Source organism: Carassius gibelio, chromosome B9, assembly GCF_023724105.1.
Source record: "Carassius gibelio isolate Cgi1373 ecotype wild population from Czech Republic chromosome B9, carGib1.2-hapl.c, whole genome shotgun sequence".
Lineage (NCBI taxonomy): Eukaryota > Metazoa > Chordata > Actinopteri > Cypriniformes > Cyprinidae > Carassius > Carassius gibelio.
Genome location: NC_068404.1, coordinates 867,843 through 887,905, shown reverse-complemented (window position 1 = coordinate 887,905; position 20,063 = coordinate 867,843). Strand labels below are relative to the sequence as shown.

The following is a 20,063-nucleotide window of genomic DNA, read 5'->3' as shown; positions in this document are numbered from 1 at the left end:
TTAGACGTGGCTCGTGTTTATAACAGTAAGCTTGGGGGGTGGACTCATTTAAAATAATGTAATCATCAGGTTTTAGCCAGGTTTCTGTCAAGCAGAGCACATCTATATTATGATCAGTTATCATATTATTTACAAAAAGTGTTTTCGTAGAAATGGATCTGATATTCAATAAGCCAAGCTTTATCAATTGTTTATCCATATTGCATTTGTTTTTTATTTGTTGAACCTCAATTAAATTGTTAATCTTAACTTGGTTTGGACGTTTTTTGTATTTTCTAGTTCGTGGAACAGACACAGTCTCTATAGTGTGATATCTAGGTGAAAGAGTCTCTATGTGCTGAGAATTAACTGACCTCTGTGACGGGAGGCAGCTAGCAGACGGTCGGTTTAGCCAGTCTGTCTGCTTCCTGACCTGGGCCCCAGTTAGTCAAGTATGAACTCTAAGACTATGTGCCGTATTTCTAGAGAGAAGAGTGGCGCCACCCCAGGAGGGATGAAGACCATCTCTTTTAAACAGGTCAGGTCTGCCCCAAAAGCTCGTCCAATTGTCTATATAACCTATGTTATTCTGTGGGCACCACTTAGACATCCAGCCATTGAGTGATGACAATCTGCTATGCATCTCATCACCACGGTAAGCAGGGAGGGGACCAGAGCATATTACATCTGACATCATGCTTGCAATTCATATTGAAAAGAGAACTATCTTGTGTTTTGTGCTTACAAGTTAATTTCTTAAACTGGCGATCTTGTTACTGTGCTAATTGATAGTGTTTCACTATAGTTTGGATATTAGTATCCAGCGCAGATTTGATGTCAAACGGCTTGTTCAGTGAATCGCAGGGCGTATCAGTGATCAGCCGTGAAACAGTGATTCTGTTCAAATTCCCTTTAAAATCTTAAATGATTCCCTTTGAGCTAAATTGACCTGTTTCCCTTACAAAGCAATGTTCCTCAATATGACTGGCAAAACTGATGACTTCCCTGAATCACAAGACACGGACTGGCTGGCCGACCTCACGTTCAGAGTCGACTCTGGGGCATCTAAATGAATTTGAGACTCTTTTGACACCAGACACTCAGCTGGGACTCATTGACATCCAGTGTGACAGCACTTTGAAGGAGAAGTTTCAGACAGCATCAGTCAACCAGTTTAATGCCTCACTAGATGAACCCCCCCCCCCCCCCAAACATTAAAAAGCATGCCCAAAGAATGCTTGTTTTATTTGGATCCACATATGTGTTTATATTCACTGTACATAAAAGTTCCTTTATCAAGGATTCGGCATGCGGCTCCTTCACTTGTTTTGCAAACCTTGATGTGGTCCTCTGGTCCAAACAGTTGGCACACCTCGTGTTCAGAGTCACTTCACTTTCTGCTGTTGCACTGCAGGATTTTAGAAATCTAGAGTGTTCTCGAGCTCGCTGTTCTTAATGAATGATGACTGGTGATCTTTTACATGTTAATGACATTAACTAGTCAATTACAAGGCAGAGAGCTGAAACCATTCAGCTGCAGTTTTCACATCTGAAAGAAGCACGTACTATGAATTAAACATACGCATATTTGAGAGATGATCATAAGATCAATTTTAGGATGGTTTCTGTGCAACATTTGATAAATGAGTCCTTTGAACTGAGTGAGGTGGGAATCGGTCATCTGATATACTCATAACCTCACCATAAGTGTATCAGACTCAATAAGGCTTTTTATACCATATACTATTTTTAAAAAGTTTGAAGGTTTACGCTTTTTGTTAATGTTTTTTTTTAAGTATTATTGTTTTATTTATTATGTAAATGTAATGTAAGCCCGTGAAGTCTTGTTAAAGTTGTACGCTATGTCCTTAAAGTCTAATAAAAAAAAAATAAAACCTCCTCAAATCCACAAAGTAAATGGCACTTCAGTTTTCAGTAGGTCGTGTCTTATTCCCCAGGTTGCTACGCTGGCCCTCGTCCCGTACAGGACACAAGCTTTGATTCGTGTGAGATCCCACCAGAGATGATCCCAAAGTCTAGAAGAACCTCTACCTCCAGATACAGGACCCTGATTTCAGCCATTCTCCAGTAAGGGATTTGGACAAGGCACTCTTTTATAAGCTGAAGAGATTAATTAGGAGGGGTTTATTTAGATACATCACATTTATATATTTCACATCTGGAACTGAGGAATACAAACGTGTTTAACATGTACGGTTTTCTGTATCACATGTACACACATCTGAGAAATAATCCTAAAATAGAAAACAAGTGATGAAACGACAACTATTGGATGGTTTCATTGAATACCTAATAAAAAAGATAAGAAATGATTGCAAGATCAAATGTAGGATGGTTTCTAGGAGTCATTTTCTCTGGGTTTGACTCGTCTCTCGGACACAGAACATGTGGATCAGGTCTTCACTGCTTCCTGTGACCTACGGACTAAGATGACCTCTGGCAGATAAATGGACAAACTGGGATAAGTGGAGATGGCTGATAAACTGAACACTTGAGCTCTGTCCTCAAACACAAGCACTGTCTTCAGGACTGATCTTCTTCTGACTCGGTTCACTCCATACAGCTCTTGTTCAGAGCTTCCTGAAACCTCAAATGATCCAAATATTCTTTAAAAAACACACCTTGAAATATTGCAACTCTCATTCTGCATGTCTGTAAAAAGTCAACACTTCACAAGTGAATATAAAACATCTCTTTATGCATCGCTTCCACAGACCAAATTCACAGAGAACAAGACGTGAAGCTTTATTTTAAAAGAAATCTGCAGCCATGGCTCTCTTCCTGAGCGCAGGGGATGAGGTGGGAGACTTCAGCACCCCAGACTTCGGTGTCCTCTTGGGGTCAAAGGGCACGGCAGACTGTCGGGCAGGACTCAGCAGCGAGCTTTGGTCCGTCTTTCTGAACTCTGATGGGAGAGAGAGGAAAGCAGATTAGTTCCTGAAACACAAGCTCTCAGTAAGAAGTTAAATGATTTCATTGTGTGTCATTCAGTGAGAGATGGATGGACCGTCTCCAGCGGTCTGTTATCAGCGGTCATATAATAACACAGCTCTAGACAGAGCGATTAATGAATCAGAGCTGAAGAATGAATGAAGAGCAGTAGTTCTGCTGTGAGAGGGCCGGTGTGGAGCGGTAAAACACTACGTATCCTCCTCTTCAGCGTAGTGACATTGTTCAGACATGAGGCCTGTCCTCAGAGTCACACTCAGAAGAACTTCACTCCTCAAAAGGGACTAATGAGAAGAACACGTCTGGGACCCACTGATCTGAGGTATATATATATATTAGACCTAACTCTAGTGTCTGTTATGCCTTCATTGGTCTAATTATAATCAGCAGAACATTTTCACAACAAGACACATACTTACCCATCGTTTTATTATTCTTGAGGCCAAATGTAACTTTCTTCATTTCAGATTTTGAAGCTGGCAAAACCTGGAGAAAAATAAAAAATAAAAAGATTGAGTTTAAGCAACACACACCCACCCACCCACACCCCCCCCCCAGGTCTGAGTCCTAGTGACATCACTACTCTCTCTTCAGCACAGCTGTGAGCTTGTACCTCGTGTGTGTGTGTGTGTGTGTGTGTCCTGCAGTGCGAGTTTGTACCTTCTTACTGGCCACGTGTGTGTGTCCTGCAGCTTTACAGAAGATGGGTGTGGGAGCTCTCTTCTGTCGGAGGACAAACTCTTTCACCTTCACATCTTCTTCAGCTTCCTGCTGACAGAAAGCCTAACAGCTCAGTGACACTGCGGTCTGTTTTTGACAGTGAACAGCACTTCCATATGTGCTCCTTATTCATTTGTCATATTGCCTGTGCATAATTTCTAGTGGTGGACCGATATATTGACTGATGTGACATTTTTTTAAATATAGGCAGATACGTTTTTCTGCTTGGCCAAGGCTTTTATATTATTAGTAATAGAAAGCCAAACATTATAATACTTTCTTGTTTGAAAGATTGCAGATATGCATGTATCATTTAAACAAATCTTTGAATGACTGATGAACATCTGATTTCACAGAGCTTGTAAACGCAGTGTAATCCAGCTGTGAGATCTTGTGAAGTGTGTATCAGCATGATCTCCTGTTCTCTGTCTGAACTCAATGATTTAAACCAGGGCTATTCAGCTGGAAGAACGCGGGCCAATCATCCCCTTCATCCGGCCTGTCAGACGAGTACTTGCAGATCGGATACATGCCTTCAATCGTGTTTGCACTCATTAAGTTAGTTTGTCCACTAGGTGGCAACACTGGCCCGGGCCAGCCGGAAAAGATCAGAAAGACAACAGCTTTCCCATGGCCAGGGGTTGTTTTGAAGCAACCTGGCAACCACCACAATCTACTGGAGAACACAACAATAGATGACAGTGTTGACAAGAGCTTGTTTGAAGGAGTTATGAGATATCCACAACCTTAGTTTAAAACGAGTATAAAGACAGTGTTATCCGTCATAGCACAGAAATAACACAGACCGGACGAAGGGGATTGTCAAATGCAGTATAGTTTGAAAGTCTGTGCATTCGGCTGAACGTATGCTGGCTAACGACAATAACACACACAAGTCAAAATACAGTTTTAGCAAGTGATTTTTTTTTAAACATGGCCTTAAATGACCTAAAAGTCCAAAATAATGGTAAAGAGCAGGGAGAAAACCTGACATGTGTCAGAAATACCTCACGCACGTCAGATTTTAAAGAGACAGCGCTGCTTTTAAAGTGAATCTTGCTGAAGTCTGTCATTGATGGAAATCACAGAGACGACTAAGAGAAATCACTCGACTGTTATAGTCGCCATTTAACTTTTGTTGCTTAAGAAAGTTTAATCTATATAGTTTATGCATAAACAATTTATAGTTTATGTAAGGAGTGTTTTATATTCAATTAAAGTCGTTTTATTTTTCAGACCCTATATAAATGTTAAAAAAAGTTCCCTAAATAATTATACTGTAATGTTGAATGGCTATAATTAATGGCTAAATTTGAGATGGAGATGCATATAATAGAGACATCATCAGCAGTTTTATCAAAAAATGTGTTCCCTTTCAAGAGAACTTCGAACTGCGTCCTCTAGGGGTCGCTATGGGGAACACCTCGTCGTGACTCGTGTCTGAAGCATACATTGAAAAAACACCAACTTGTTGGCCGGCGACAGCCTCCGACGTCACTACCGGCGCAACTATAAACAGGCACCGGGAGAACACGTCATTATCTTCTTCTTCACCGACTGTTCTGTTTGTAGTGTGGATCTGAAAGAACCGGTAAGAGCGATCTTTCTCTGTTTATCATGGCGACAACTAGCAAGCGTTTAGACGATGTGTGCATCCGTGTCGGCGTTATTTGACACCCGATGACACGCGATCTTTGCGTCATTCGTTTGGGTGAAGAGCACGCACGCGATGTCTTTGAGGAGGCAATCTGCATGCATTGTGAGCGTTTTTTCACACGGAAAAAATGTAGTTCGTCTCTTCTGAAAAAAAAAAAAAAAAAGGCAGTCATCTGGTTCCCGCGGTTCAGGACCTGTTGCTGAGGCACAGAGGAGAATAAGTCCGTGAGAATACAGGTGGATCTGTCTGAATGGTTTAAAGAGGGACTTTTCCTTTCGCGCTCGTAATGGCGGCAGACGAGAGAGAGCCTCGGGAGGATGATGTTTTTACCCAGGAAAAGCAGGAGATATTTGAGGATGGTAATAAAGCTGAGGCTGAACCTTCTCAATCCTCCTGCCCTGCGTATGTAGAGCTGTTGGAGGTTATTGAGTGGAAATTCAAAAAACCTTTTGACCATAACCCTCCAGCTCAGGTGAGCCTTTTTATTTGTGCATGATCGCCATACAGAGATTAAAAAGAAATGAAAGATTCCGTTTTCTTCTTGCATCCACCGGTTTCGGCATGAAAGTAATCTGCCGGCATTGAGGTGATGCACGAAAGCGGCTAGGAGGGAATGCCCCCTGTAGAAAGAGCTAATAAATTATAAATAATTTAATCTCCCTCCTTGCCATCCAAGCCCCTTCAGAAAATAATCTTGCGTAAATGGCAAGTCATACACAGTAGCAGGTCAGGCTGTGGCTTTATTACACACAATGCTGGTGCTTCAAGCATATCAGACTGATCTGCTCAGAGACCTGGATAGAGACGAGGGCCTTTTTCTGATCAGGTAGCTGACCTGCGCCGCACCACGGATCTCTCTCCGTGCTACCAAGCAGGCCGCCTCCACCATGGGCAGGACTATGGCGGCAATGGTGGCAGCGGAGAGACATCTGTGGATGAACAGACATCTGGAGGAAAAAAATGCTTTCTGCTCAATGCTCAGGTTTTGCCTTCTGAACTTTCCGTTATTTCCATTGAGACGGCGATTTGAGAAGTTCAGGGAGACGAAGGCGCACTCTGCTGCTTTCAGATCCTCCGTTCCACGAAGGTCCAGGTCTGAGCCCAAACAACACAGGGGTCTTGGCCAGTCTCGATCTGAGAATCAAAGATGGGCACAGAAGGCTAGTGTCGCAACTCGCGCTCCTCCCCCAACTGCAGGCAGGGGATAGAGGAATCGTGGGTCACAAGGAGGTAAGCAGAACCTAAGGGTGATCTAGACGAGGCAGCGTTCTCGTCCGAATCGGAGTGATACCGAGGTATCTACTCGTTCCCTTTGGGGATTTTTAACTTCTGCTTTTATCCTCCCCTTCCTAATTCCCGTTACCACCAGCTCTCCACCTGATCGAGGTTAGGTGGAAACCTCTCGCATAACAGTCTCCTATGCTGGACCTATGATGTTTTTATGGTTCTATGTTCATAGCAACCACCTGACTGATGGTCCAGACTAAAAGGAGGTGCCCCTTGAGCAGGGCTCCAGCGCAGGAGGGTGGGTGAGTAAATGTAACCCTCTCTGTATATACTTATGTGTATTTAATTGCTGGTGGTTACGTGTCTACTAATAAACTCATGTTCCGGTATTAGGCGTCTGAGATCACAGGTTTCTGAGGGAGCCTCCTTGATCATCAGGCCTGGCACAGCACTGCAGGGAATTTCATGGATGTCCGGCCAGGTCACCCTGAGGGGTCTCCTGGCTGCTTAGTGGTGCCGTCGCATCTAGCAGGAAGTGGAGGTGGCAGTTACAGAAGTCTTCTTGTATATGCTGCATCAGCTGATGCTCCCCTCGCCCGAGGTTTGTAAAATTTGAGCTTGCCTCTCCCTGTGATTCAGCGCTTCTGTGATGCTTAGGAACCTTAAAGTACACACGCTAAGCTCTGTATACTTTCTCAAAACCACATGGTGGTCAGTGTGCACGTGAACACTTTCCGCACTTTCTAAAATCCACGTAAATGGTAAGTGTGCACGCAAGACTCTGCAAACTTTCTGAAATCCTGTATAGTAAGGGTTACGCGCTCCGCTTCATTCCCTTTCTTGAGATAATTAGACCTTGGTTCTTTGTACTCCATTCAGCCAGTGTGTATTTGTTTATACAAATCTTCCCTCAATATGAGGGGCTATTTGGGTGATTCTCGTGGTAGTTTAGCAGCGCTCCCCTTTTTTCCAAAAAAGGTCGCCTATGAGGACGCTACTCTGAGCCCGGAGTTCTCCTCTCAAATGAGACTGAGTTCTCTGTTTATTCCCCAGAGTGCTGCAGTATTTTTTCCACAGATCAAGTTGATGACTCTCAATAATACTGTTTTGAGACTAACCATTCCATCTATGAGCTGCTCTATCAGAGTGCTACGAGAGCCCCTGCTTAGAACAGTATTTGAAAATCCATGCTATGGTAAGTGTGCATGTGAAGTCTTTGCACACTTCATGAAATCCACACTTGTGGTAAGTTTGCACATTAGTATTCTTCGTTCTTTCTAAAATCCTATATGGTGAGGGCTTCACGTGGTTGCTTCATGCCCTTTCTTGAGTTGGTAAAAGCACCGTACATCTTGGGCGCCACTCCACCTATTTATCCTCTGATTCCTATCTAAACAGGGTGTTGCTACTAGAGAACTGTTGAGACAGCTCTTTCTGCAAGCTTATGCGGATACTAACGGTAGCTCCTGTGTGAGAGGCAAGACTTGGTAGAAATGCTAGGTTCTTAGCCGTATCCCTTTAAAGGAATCTTTCCTGATTCCAAGCCTTCAGCTCTACCCTGGGCCAAGGCCTTAACAATTAAGTTGGGTATGTAGCCTAGGCCTTTGGCTGCAAGGGGTACAGTCACAGACAGCCGTCTACACGTCCCAGGGGCAACTCCCATGGAAATGGTAGTGTTGGTGCTTAGTGCTCGCCATGATTCTGGCCTGCACTCCCCTCAGCATGGCGGTGTGGGTATACTGTTCCCCAAAGCGCCCCCTAGAGGACGCAGTTCGAAGTACCTTTGAAAGGGAACGTCTCAGGTTATGAATGTAACCATAGTTCCCTGAGTAGGGAACGAGACACTGCGTCCTCTAGCTCCCTGACATGCTTCGGGTGCAAGCTTCAGACGAAGAAGTGAATGACGTGTTCTCCCGTTTTCTGTTTATAGTCGCGCTGGTAGTGATGTCAGAGGCTGTCGCCGGCCAACAAGTTTTTCATTGTATGCTTCAGACACGATTCACGACGAGGTGTTCCCCATAGTGCCCCCTAGAGGACGCAGTGTCTCATTCCCTACTCAGGGAACTATGGTTAAATTCTTAACCTGAGACGTTAATAATGAGACTTTGTTCAGAAACCTGCAGCCATATCACCCTGGAGCCCAAGACCGTATGGCTTAGTGCTGCAGTGACGCATCGACGTCATCGATTACGTCGACTACAAAAATACGTGCCTAAAATGCGTCGACGCATCACACTGTTTGTTTACATCTCGCGTGATGGCATACTGGGAATGGAGAAAGTTGCATTCTATCACAAAAACAGAGACTACTGTTATCAACATCAACATCACTTCATCTACAGTGATATCATTGACTTGATTGCAAATAAAAACAGACACTATTTAACTGAACAGAGATGACATCACTGAATTCAATGATGAACTGCCTTTAACTATCATTTTGCATTATTGAGACACTGTTTTCCAAATGAATGTTGTTCAGTGCTTTGGCGCAATGTATTTTGTTTAAAGCACTATATAAATAAAGGTGATTGATTGATTGATTGATCAAAAGTATGGGAATACTTTAAACAGAGGACAAATAAAATGGCCCTTTGTTCCCTTTGCAAAAGCGATATGGTGTACCACGGCAACACAACTGCGATGCGCGAGCACCTCAGAGGAAAACATCTTGGCGCTCTCCAGTGTTACGGTTTAACTGGTTACCGTGTGATCTGGTGACCAACTTCCTGCTTCAGGTATGATATTCTTGCGCTTACGGCATTCTGAAAAGTTTAGATGTTTTTAACTCGATGCGGTGCGGACCACGCCGCTTCCATTATGAGCATGCTTATCGCACGCCTACATTGGAAATAACGAACTTGAGCGCGCAATAGACGTGATATGTGAACGGCCCCTTAAAAGACAGCGCACTATGAGACAATAGTCACAAACCACCGAGCTACCCCGAATCATCTCCAGATCTCTGGAAACCGTGCTAAACCATAGCAGAACCCTGACTACATTTTATGTTTTGTGATGCTAAAGAACATTTCATGACGTCTCAGACAACTAAATTTATGGCTACTGTGGTTTAATTATAAACGCTATCATAAACTCATATTTACCATAGTAAAATAATTTTCTTTGCCTCTTTATTATTTTATACTGTAAAAACTTCAACCACATTGAAAATGAATACGGGTTGAAATATTATATTAGAAGTTGTACTTATATTTTTAAGTTATCCAAAGGATTCATTAGCTAATTAAAAAAAAGAACATTAGATTAATTATTTATTGTAATAAAAATAATCGTTAGATTAGTCGACAGAAAAAATAATCATCGTGGTTGCAGCTCTACTATGGCTGCCGTCGCATCATCCAGGTGGTGGATGAGGAGATACCCCCCGACTATGTAAGCGCTTTGAGTGCCTAGAAAAGCGCTATATAAATGTAAGGAATTATTATTACTATTATTTGTAAAGAGATGTCATTAAATATTTAAAATATAAAATGTTTATGTTGTTTCTGCATTCATTTGGAGGTTCAGTGTGAAATGATGACAATATATTAGTGATCAATTTGTCACGATTAATTACAGAAAATGTGATTTATTAGAGTAGTTTTATTTAATTAATTGTTTGATTGACAACACAAATGTTAACCCTTCATAGACGTTGCTGTTGATAACATTATTGCATTTAATTTTAATACATTATTTTATAGACAACACCCCCCCCCCCCCCCCATGAAGAGATTGGGATGGCCACCAAACCCCTGGCCCCCTTCAACTTTTCAATACGATAATCCAGTCCTCCAGTGAAACTAGCTGAATAGCCCTGATTTAAACTATAAACTAGTGATTTCATATTACAGGTGCTGGTCATAATTAGAATATCATCAAAACGTTGATTTCACTAATTCCATTCAAAAAGTGAAACTTGTATATTATATTCATTCATTACACACAGACAGATATATTTCAAATGTTTATTTCTTTTCATTTTGATGATTATAACTGACAATTTAGGAAAGTACCAAATTGACTGTGTGCTGAATGTTAAATGAGTGTATTACTGGCTTTATCTGAAACATTCTGGTGCTGCGAGCTGTTTTTCAACTCCGTGGGTTGAAGCGACCGCAATAATGTAATTTTTACCCCAGAATGCAGTACCATATTTTTCGGACGATAAGTCGCACTGGACTATAAGTCACATTTATTTAGAACCAAGAGAAAACATTACCTCTCCAGCCTCTGGTGGCTGGAGACGGTAATGTTTTCTCTTGGTTCATGAATCTTAGTTAATTTATCTTGGTTCACGTCAAATTAATTTTGATAAATAAGTCGCACCTGACTATAAGTCGCAGGACCAGCCAAACTATGAAAATAAGTGTGACTTATAGTCCGGACAATACGGTAAATAAACCTTTGTTGTGAAAACCTGGCAACCCTGTTCTTTTGCACAGAACCATGATCTGTTCAAACAAGAAACTGATATCGGCCACATTTAAAACAACTATAAAAACGAATTCAGACTTACGGTGATGGTCTTGTGTCTCTTGACTCTGGTCTGCTCCGTGTGTCCGTTCAGCTGTGCAGGCTTGACCTCGTCCTCCATCGCCCTCCTCTTCCTCTCTGCTCTGACCCGCACAGATGATGGTTTCTGCTTGCTCTTCTTGGTTCTCAATGGTCCTTCTGTGGGGACCGTCTCCGCGTCTCCATTGGTCTCTGTCTCTGGAAGGTCTGAGACCACGTCCTTCTGTTTTCTCTTCTTCACTGGTGTTTTTGGAGAGGCTCTAGTGGAGTGTGTCTGGGTCTGTGATGCTGTGGACACATCTACAGCTGGGACGTCCGAGACAGAGCCGGTCACCTCACATTCTGCTCCTTTTGCTTTTTTCTTCAGTTTCTTCTTCTTCTGCGGTCCAGCGGTCACGATCTCTGCTGATGTAAGGCTGATGTCCATCTGTGAGCAGTGATCTGCTTCCTCTGCTGTTTCACAGGTCTTCCCTGAAACCGTCCTCTTCCTCCGCTGCTTCTTCTTCTTCTTCTTGAGCTGAAGGGCAGGCTCAGAGCAGGAGCTCTCATGTTGACTGTCACACACTGATGACTCCAGCTTCTCTTCTGCTGCTCCTGTGCTGTCCTGTGTCTCCGAGGGGGCGGTCTGCTGACCCTCAACACTCCTCTTCTTCTTCTTCTTGCTCTTCTTCTTCGGTGTGGTGTCCTGTGATGTCTCAGTGTGATCTGACGCAGCCGTCGACTCAGACAGATCTGCTGGAGATAAATCAACAGCTGACAAACTGGAATGAGCTTTAAACACGTCATTAAGTGTTAAAAACATTTGAGAAATACAGACACATGATCTCGGTCCACTGCTGTCATCACTGATCTGTTTGGGTCTTTTACAGGTTTGATGCAGTGGTTTATTTTTATCCTTAAACTGATTAATGTGTTAAATAATCTAATCAATTCAAACTCAAACCTTCAGACTTCTTCAGAGACTCTTCATCTTTCATCCCCTTGTTCCTCTGTCTCCTCCTCTTCCTCTTCTTCCTGCCGTTATCATCCACATCCTCTTCTTCAGAGGACACTTTCTCCACCTCATCCTGAGGGAACACACCTGAAGATGGGACAGAAAACAGTCGTGAGTGACCCCAGTAGAACGTGTTTAACTCAAAGCAGTCGCTGGTACGAGAGCTCACCTTCACTCAGGTCTCGGAAACTTCACCCCACAGAGAAAGAGAAGATCAGACGCGTTAGATTACATCCAGCAGACACTTTAATCAGCTTCACTGTCTGCACCAGTCATTTCACCAACACTTACATCTTCACAAACTTGTAAATCTTGGATCTGTTGAAGCTCTGTATATTCGAGTGGCTGGCCATCGCAAAAAGACTGTCAGCTATTGCCCCGTAGTCGAACTGGACAAGACAAATAACACACACACAGAGAAACATTAGCACTAGTCTCGATCTCTCTAAACAGGAGTCTCTGATGATCTGTTCGTGCTACTCTACTGTAAACTTATCCAACAGCTTTCTGCATTTCAGAACAATAGACAGCAAGAGAAACTGCACACACCTGAAGAACAGGTCCACATGTGTCTTCATCATCAGCATCTTCTGAGAGAGCCTCCTCTTCATCACAGTCTGACACCAACAACACAACATCACATTTACTCTCAATCTATTGTTCTTATAACAGACAGTAGATGTGACCAGGACACCTTCAGATAGAGCATTATCCTCCCATTATCGCGTGTACCTGTAGGTTTGTGTGAGAGGGCTGTGGTCTCGGTCTCGTCCGTGTGCTGCTGCTCTTCAGACTCGTCGCTGGAGTCCAGTTCTGCGCTCTGACCCATCTCTCTCTGCAGATCCTGGATGGCGAAGGGAACCTGATCCACGATGGTGTTGAAGATGTTGCTGCCGATGGCCTTCAGCAGGACACGACTGAGGAGCAGACATGAACACCTGATGTGTGTGTGTGTGTGTGTGTGTCCCTCAACTCTTAATTACTGCTCAAGTATAGTAACCCTGAGGTATTCAGTAGAGTTAGCGGGAGAGAACTGCTCAAACACTCAAGGGTAATCTCAACTATCATCTGAGTGAAGCGGTGGAGGTCTTACTCTTTGGTTTTGGCCACAGTCTTGAAGAAAGGCTCAATAAAGGTCTGGTTCTGCTCCGCTGTCAGCTGGAAGATCACACACACACACACATGAGGATTACTAGAGTATCACGAGCCCTGTGTTATACTGGAGTAATGACAGTAATGACTAGCTGATAGACAAACAGGACTGTGACGGTTAGATCAAATCTAAAACATCTTAAACTGTGTTCTGAAGATGAATGGGATCCATGTCTGGATCAGAGTGACAGGTCTTCATCTAAACGCCTCAGTCCATCTGGATGTGATATAATCTCAAACACAGTGTGTATTGACTGACACGGACCACAGAAGAGGAGAGCATGTACAGACGAGTGTGTTCACCTCAGCCGAGCCGACCTGGGCCAGCTCAGTCATGTACAGGTCCAGCACGTGAAGGACGAGTCCGGCCGGAGCCGCACTGGAGCTGTGCAGGAGCTGAGCAGAGAAGAGCTGGAGAAACTGTGTGACCAGCCTGCAGGAGGAGGTCAGGGTCAGAGGTCACGGGGTCACACTAACACAAAACTTCTGACCGAACCATGAAGCTTCTGTTCTGAACTCATGCATTAAAAACAGTTGAACTGACAATGTCAACTGTCAAAATGTCCATCGTGTGGAGAATCTCTTGTGTATTCAGTCAATTAACACATCTCCACAAACGCTGAAGCTCTGGCTGACTGTGCCAGACACACACCGCACACACACACACACACACACACAGTTACCTGGACTCCCACTGCTGTCTCTTCAGCATCTCAAACACTTCTCGGAAGACGAAGCGCACCAGCTAACAGAGAACAGAAAGACAAGGCTGTGATTTATAATAGCGCATGTACATTAGTGCTCGGGTACAGTCAGACTCCAGGACTGACCTGGTAGAATTTGTCCATCCGCAGTCTGTCGATGCCGTTCCACTCTCTCTTCATGGTCAGAAGAAACGTCTTCAAATACAGGAACTCTGCGGATCACATTCAGATAAGAGCAGATGTTAGGATCAGGCTTGTGCTCCACACACAACTGCTTTAAAACATAGGCTTCACATGCTCAGTCCTATCAAACCTATACCTTGAGCTATTTTTAGGTTTATTTTACTACCTTATGTCCTAAAAAAATAAAATAAATTACATTAATAATAATAATAATCACAGTCTTGAAGAAATAACATCTTGTTGCAACATTTTACAAAAATCAAGATTAAACATATTTGGTCAAAATCCCAAGTTATAAACGATGAAGTGCTTTGCAGGTTAAGACAGTATTAGCTGACTACACTGAAACGCTAACCAAAAAATGTCTGCCCATTCCCACACCTCTGACCTCATAAATATAAAAATAAATAAAGTCTAAAAGGGTAATATTTTAAGTAAAGAGAACACTACACAAAACAGACTGAAACGACCAGGGGCCAGTTGCATGAACTTCTCCACCAGGTTAAGACTTTCAGAACTAGTTTGATCAGCTAGCAGCGGTCTTACTCTTCCAGTACAACTTTAATCTAACTTTTAAAAACTGCATTTAAAAGTTATGACCAAAAAATTAGATGACCTCCAAAACAGTCTTACAGTTTATCCAAATGGCTCCAGTTCTTTATTTACAGTTTCTCCCATCATAACAAGATCCTTCAGAAGACACATGCAAGCCACTGTATGACAGAACTCACACGGCTTCTGTCCTTCGTGTGTGTGTGTGTGTGTGGGGTTTGTGTTTGAGTGTGTGTGTGTGTGTGTGGTTTGAGTGTGTGTGTGTGTGGTTTGAGTGTGTGTGTGTGTGCCATTAAGCAGCTGGGCCAAATGACAAACTAGCAACTTCAGATGTAAGAAAAATTGTTATACAAAAATTTTATTACTATATAATTATAAAGTTAAACATTTGAAAAATATAACGTGTTAAAATGACACACAATGTCAGAGGAAACAGAGTCTGTAAATATTGCAGCACATAACTTTGGTTACAGTTATTTCTGAAGAGGTATTATGATGCCCCTGATGAATAAATGCAATAATGCATTACACACCAAGGCTTCTCTAGTTCACATTTAGACACTTGTTTGAGAAGTTGTACAACGCTGCAGATGAATGTTCTTGTGCTGGAGCTGTACATGTGAACTTACGGCTGTCCAGCGTCCGGAAGCTGTGGAGGAGCCTGGAGATCTTTGTGGACAGTTCCTCCTAAAGTCCCAAACACACACAGACCGGTTACTGAGAGCACAGCATGTGAGAGAGAGAGTGTGTAACTGAGTGTGAGAGTGTGTGAGAATGAGTGAGTCCGCGTGTGAGAGAGTGTGTATGCAAGTGAGAGTGTGCGTGTGAAAGTGTGTGTATAGTATGTGTGTGAGTGCGTGTGAGAGAGTGTGCGTTTGGATGTGTGTGTGAGAATGAGTGAGTGTGCGTGTGAGAGAGTGTGCGTTTGGATGTGTGTGTGAGAATGAGTGAGTGTGCGTGTGAGAGAGTGTGTATAGTATGTGTGTGAGTGTGTTAAAGAGTGAGTGTGTGTGAGAGTGTGCGTGTGAGTGATTGTGCATGTGAGAGTGTGTGTATAGTATGTGTGTGAGTGTGTTAAAGAGTGAGTGTGCGTGTGAGAGTGAGTGTGTACGGGAGTGTGTGAGTGGCTGCGCGAGTAAGAGTGCACGAGAAAGTGAGAGCGCAAAAGTGTGCAAGAGTGTGCATGAGCATGAGTGTGCGTGAGAGAGTGAGTGTGTATAGTATGTGTGTGAGTGTATGCGAGTGTGTATGCGAGTGAGTGTGCGTGTAGTATGTGTGTGAGTGTGTGAGAGTGAGTGTGCATGAGACTTTATGCAAGTGAGCGTGAGTGTGAAAGTGTGTGTATAGTATGTGTGTGAGTGGGAGAGAGAGTGAGTGTGCAGTATATGTGTGAGTGTTAGGGTGATTGTGCATGCGAGAGTGTGAGTGTGTTAGGAGTAAATGTGCGTGCGAGAGAGTGAGTGTGCATGCGTGCGAGAGTCAGTGCAGCACAAAAACGAACTGAAACTCTGCATAGGCTATTTGTTGCACAGGTTTTATTCATTTTCTTAATTTATTATTTAAGTTAAAATATATTTCTCGTAGAGGCCTATTTATTAGTTTGTATATGTCTCTTAGCTTTACTATGGTTTTCTCCGCTCGCAGAAGCGCTGCAGGTGCGTGATGTGATAAGAAAAACACGTGAATCCTCATGTTCTGTCGTTTAATGATTTCTATGCATGTAAAATTAATCCCCGGGAAACAAATGTTAGTATTTTTAACAGGTCAATTCTAATTTAAAATAAACTTGTCGGTTAACGTTAATAATCAGTTAACGAGCATCAGTTGTTGGTTAGGAAAAATAACCGATATGAACATCCCTAGTGAGTAGTGTGTGTGTGTGAGTGTAGTGTTTATGAGTTTGTGTGTGTATCTGTGTGTTCTTCACCTGCAGCAGTGGCTTGTCCTGCATCCACATGCAGTAGAACAGACCCTTCCAGATCTTCAGCAGCTCTTCCTCACTGAATCCTGAAACACACACACACACACACACACACACCATGATGCTGCTGCTGCCTCCTGATGCTACACAGCAGAGCACCCCTGTACATCCTCCTTCAGGTTTAAGATCATCTTATGACTGTCTCAGTGCTGGAGCTCTTAAAGTCTGACCCATGACATCTTGAGTGCCTGCACTTGGGAAGGGTTCCCTCTCCTGAAGACATCACGTGTTGTACTACACCACTGAGTTCTCTCATTATAAACCAGCAGCTTTAACAGCTCAGATGATGAAGGTCTTTGAGAGACCGGTTTTACTGAGCATCTACTGTGTGATCAACTGGAGCCCGCTTACAAAACTGCTGTTAGGGTGGATGATGCATTATTGATCTATATTCAGATGTCCAGACTTCAGGTAACACACACATTTAGAGTTACATGTGTCTTCTTCTAGTGGATTCAACACTATCCAGCCTGCATTACTCCACAACACACACTACAGACGAGCCATTATGACATTATGAGTGGTTTTAAAGAACAACACCAATAACGTGTCACAGGTAGAGTTATAACAGGGTAACTTCACATGAGCTAGAGCACGTGTTGTGTTTCACTACCTTCTGCTCTCTCTGAGCGCGCAATGATGTACTTCCTCAGCTTCACCAGGGCTTTGCTCCTCACGGGCTTCTCGTTAGACGCGAGTTTCTGAGCGAAAATTATCTCTGCTTCTTGAGTCGATGCCATTGCTGCTGATCTTCACGTGCTGCTCGTCCTCACACGCGTAAACGCCGACACGCGTCGCAGCTAGTCGCCGGCGCACACCGATGACGTCACAGACAGATCCGGGCTACGCCAGAAATCAGTTTTAGACTTTACTTTTAATGCAAAAATGTATTATAGTAAATGTATATAGTGTTTTTTTCATAGACTAGTATGTTGAATGTGAATAAAATATTTTCAAGAAAAAAAAAAAGATCAGTTTTAGACTTCCGAATTTTATAAATTCTTTAGGGAAGATTTGAGGGAACTATTATTTCAAGCCTTTCTCGAATGTATCCAAAATAATTAACTATCTTCAACTATGAAACAAGGTCTAATTACTCTTGTCCCCAAACCGGGTAAAGATGCACGACATAGATCATCTTCGCCCCATCACTTTACTCTACTGTGATTATAAAATTCTAGCGCATATATTTTCCAGTAGGCTCAAGAAAAATATAAATCAAATAATCAGTGAATCACAGTCTGGTTTTATAAAAGGTAGGTCAATACATAATAACACAACAAAAATAGCAACTTTGATAGACTCAGTGTATTTGGAAGACAAATTGGTATAAGTCAATCAGAATCAGAAAGAGCTTTATTGCAAAGTATGTTTGCGCATACAAGGAATTTGTTTTAGTGACATAAGCTTCCAGTACACAGAGACAACAACACACAGAAAAAAAAAAAAAAAAAAAAAAACACTGATGAAAATATTGTTATATACAAAATCACTAATCTTTTATCTAAAAATATGGATGATTTACTTGATTGTGAAAAAGCTGAATTGGCTGAATTACAGTGCAAATTAGACAACATATATAAACAGAAAGCAGAAGGGGCATTTATTAGATCGCGTAGAAAATGGATTGAAGAGGGTGAACAGAACTCTGCATACTTTTTCAGACTGGAAAGGCAGCAAGCTAAAAACAATCAAATTCAAAAATTAATGATTAATGGTAATATTAGTGATGACCCAAAAAATATTGCAAAGTTTTGTGCCAAATTTTATAGTGATTTGTATACTTCTAAATTATCCCAATAACATATGAATGACTTCTTTAAATCTATACCTAATATAAACCAGCTAAGTGACTTAGATAAAAAAATTTGTGATGCCTCTATTACACTGAAAGAGATAGAGGAAGCTATTAATACTTTAAAAGCTAACAAATCTCCCGGAACAGATGGTCTCAGCTCAGAATTTTACAAGCTGTTTAGTTGTAGTATAGCACCATTCTTATTAAAGGTTTATGAGGAAAGTATAGAGAAAACACTGCTTCCAGCCACATTATGTCAAGGTTTAATAACACTTATCCCAAAATTAAATAAAGATCCCCTTTTAATAGATAACTGGCGTCCAATTACATTATTAAATAATGATTATAAAATTATAGCTTTAGTTTTAGCAAAAAGATTGAAATCTGTTTTGCACTCCATAATTGACGAAACACAATCGGGATTTATGCAGAAAAGGCACATTTCTAATAATATACGGTTAGTTTTAGATGTGTTAGATTATTCAGATTTAATAGACAGTGATGGTTTCATTTTCTTTTTAGATTATTACAAAGCTTTTGACACATTGGAACATGAATTTTTATTTCAGGCTCTACAAAAAATTGGCTTTGGTGATGCTTTTTGCAGGATGGTCCAAATGCTTTACATAAACGGAAACAGTTCTATCAAACTTAGTAATGGTACTTCACCTAGATTTTTTTTAAAACGTGGAGTTCGGCAAGGATGTCCAGTGTCGCCTTACCTGTTTCTTATTGCAACACAGTTCCTTAGCACACATATAAACAATAGTCAATTAAAGGGTATCACATTTGGTAACACTAAAATTAAAATTAGTCAATTAGCAGATGATACAGCTTTATTCTTGAATGATTCATCACAAATTAAATTGGCTTTGAGTATTCTTCAGACTTTTTCTAAAGCTTCGGGATTAACTTTAAACCTTAATAAATGCGACTTGCTTCCAATTAAAGATTGCTCTCTTACTTCTATTGAGGATATTGCTGTCAAAAATAGGGTAACATATCTTGGTATATTAATTACTAAAGATGAATGTAGGTGTTCAGCAAATTTCAAACCTATTATTACTAAAACACAAAAAAAATTTAATTGTTGGTTACAAAGGGATCTGTCACTAAAAGGAAGAACACTGCTCGCTAAGGCAGAAGGTTTGTCTCGTTTGGCCTATGCAGCTCAATCTCTTTTTGTGGATAAGCCCACATCTAAAGTAATTAATGAGGTTCTAATAAAATTCCTATGGAAAAATAAATCACATTACTTGAGAAAATCAGTCATATTAAATGGATATAATAATGGTGGTCTGAACTTTATTGATTTTGATTCTCTCAACAATACTTTCAAAATTAATTGGCTGAACCAATATCTAGCCCAACCATCTTCTATTTGGAATGTTTTTCCTCAATTAGTGTTTTCACAACTTGGTGGCCTTAATTTTCTCTTAATGTGTGATTATGATGTATCCAAACTCCCGATCAAACTTTCCAACTTTCATCGACAGGTTCTCTTAGCTTGGGCACTAATTTATAAGCATAACTTTTCACCACAAAGATGTTTTATTTGGAACAATAAGAACATTTTATTCAAGAATAAGTCTTTGTTTTATGATAGTTGGTTCAGTAACGGTTTAATT

General features: G+C 41.7%; 1 protein-coding gene across 3 annotated transcripts; it reads right to left on the bottom strand.

Annotated features, from left to right (window-relative positions):
• Nucleotides 1-2,677: 2,677 nt before the first annotated feature.
• Nucleotides 2,678-17,492, bottom strand: rrp1 (ribosomal RNA processing 1). Of its 3 annotated transcripts, none has more exons than XM_052564598.1 (16): nt 17,251-17,492; nt 16,584-16,663; nt 15,286-15,343; nt 14,048-14,133; nt 13,901-13,962; nt 13,521-13,650; nt 13,159-13,223; nt 12,798-12,982; nt 12,615-12,682; nt 12,357-12,454; nt 12,235-12,254; nt 12,015-12,152; nt 11,076-11,806; nt 3,610-3,732; nt 3,369-3,435; nt 2,678-2,905 (listed from the first exon to the last, which is right to left on the bottom strand). In XM_052564598.1, exons 1-16 carry the CDS (start codon nt 17,375-17,377, stop codon nt 2,751-2,753), a joined length of 2,193 nt encoding a protein of 730 aa, XP_052420558.1. In that variant the 5' UTR covers nt 17,378-17,492; the 3' UTR covers nt 2,678-2,750. The 3 variants fall into 3 exon arrangements, with proteins under 3 accessions (XP_052420558.1, XP_052420559.1, XP_052420560.1); XM_052564599.1 differs by having other exon boundaries at nt 11,076-11,803; nt 17,251-17,491; XM_052564600.1 differs by having other exon boundaries at nt 3,610-3,717; nt 17,251-17,490.
• Nucleotides 17,493-20,063: the final 2,571 nt, after the last annotated feature.

What these genes read in the sequence shown, in the direction of transcription:
- rrp1 (XM_052564598.1), bottom strand. Translation starts at nt 17,377, where the DNA reads ATGGCATCGACTCAAGAAGCAGAGATAATTTTCGCTCAGAAACTCGCG. An exon ending in GGATGGACAAATTCTACCAG is followed by an intron (nt 13,963 to 14,047) that starts GTCAGTCCTGGA and finishes GTTCTCTGTTAG; the next exon opens with CTGGTGCGCTTCGTCTTCCG. An exon ending in CAAGAATAATAAAACGATGG is followed by an intron (nt 2,906 to 3,368) that starts GTAAGTATGTGT and finishes CTCTCCCATCAG; the next exon opens with AGTTCAGAAAGACGGACCAA.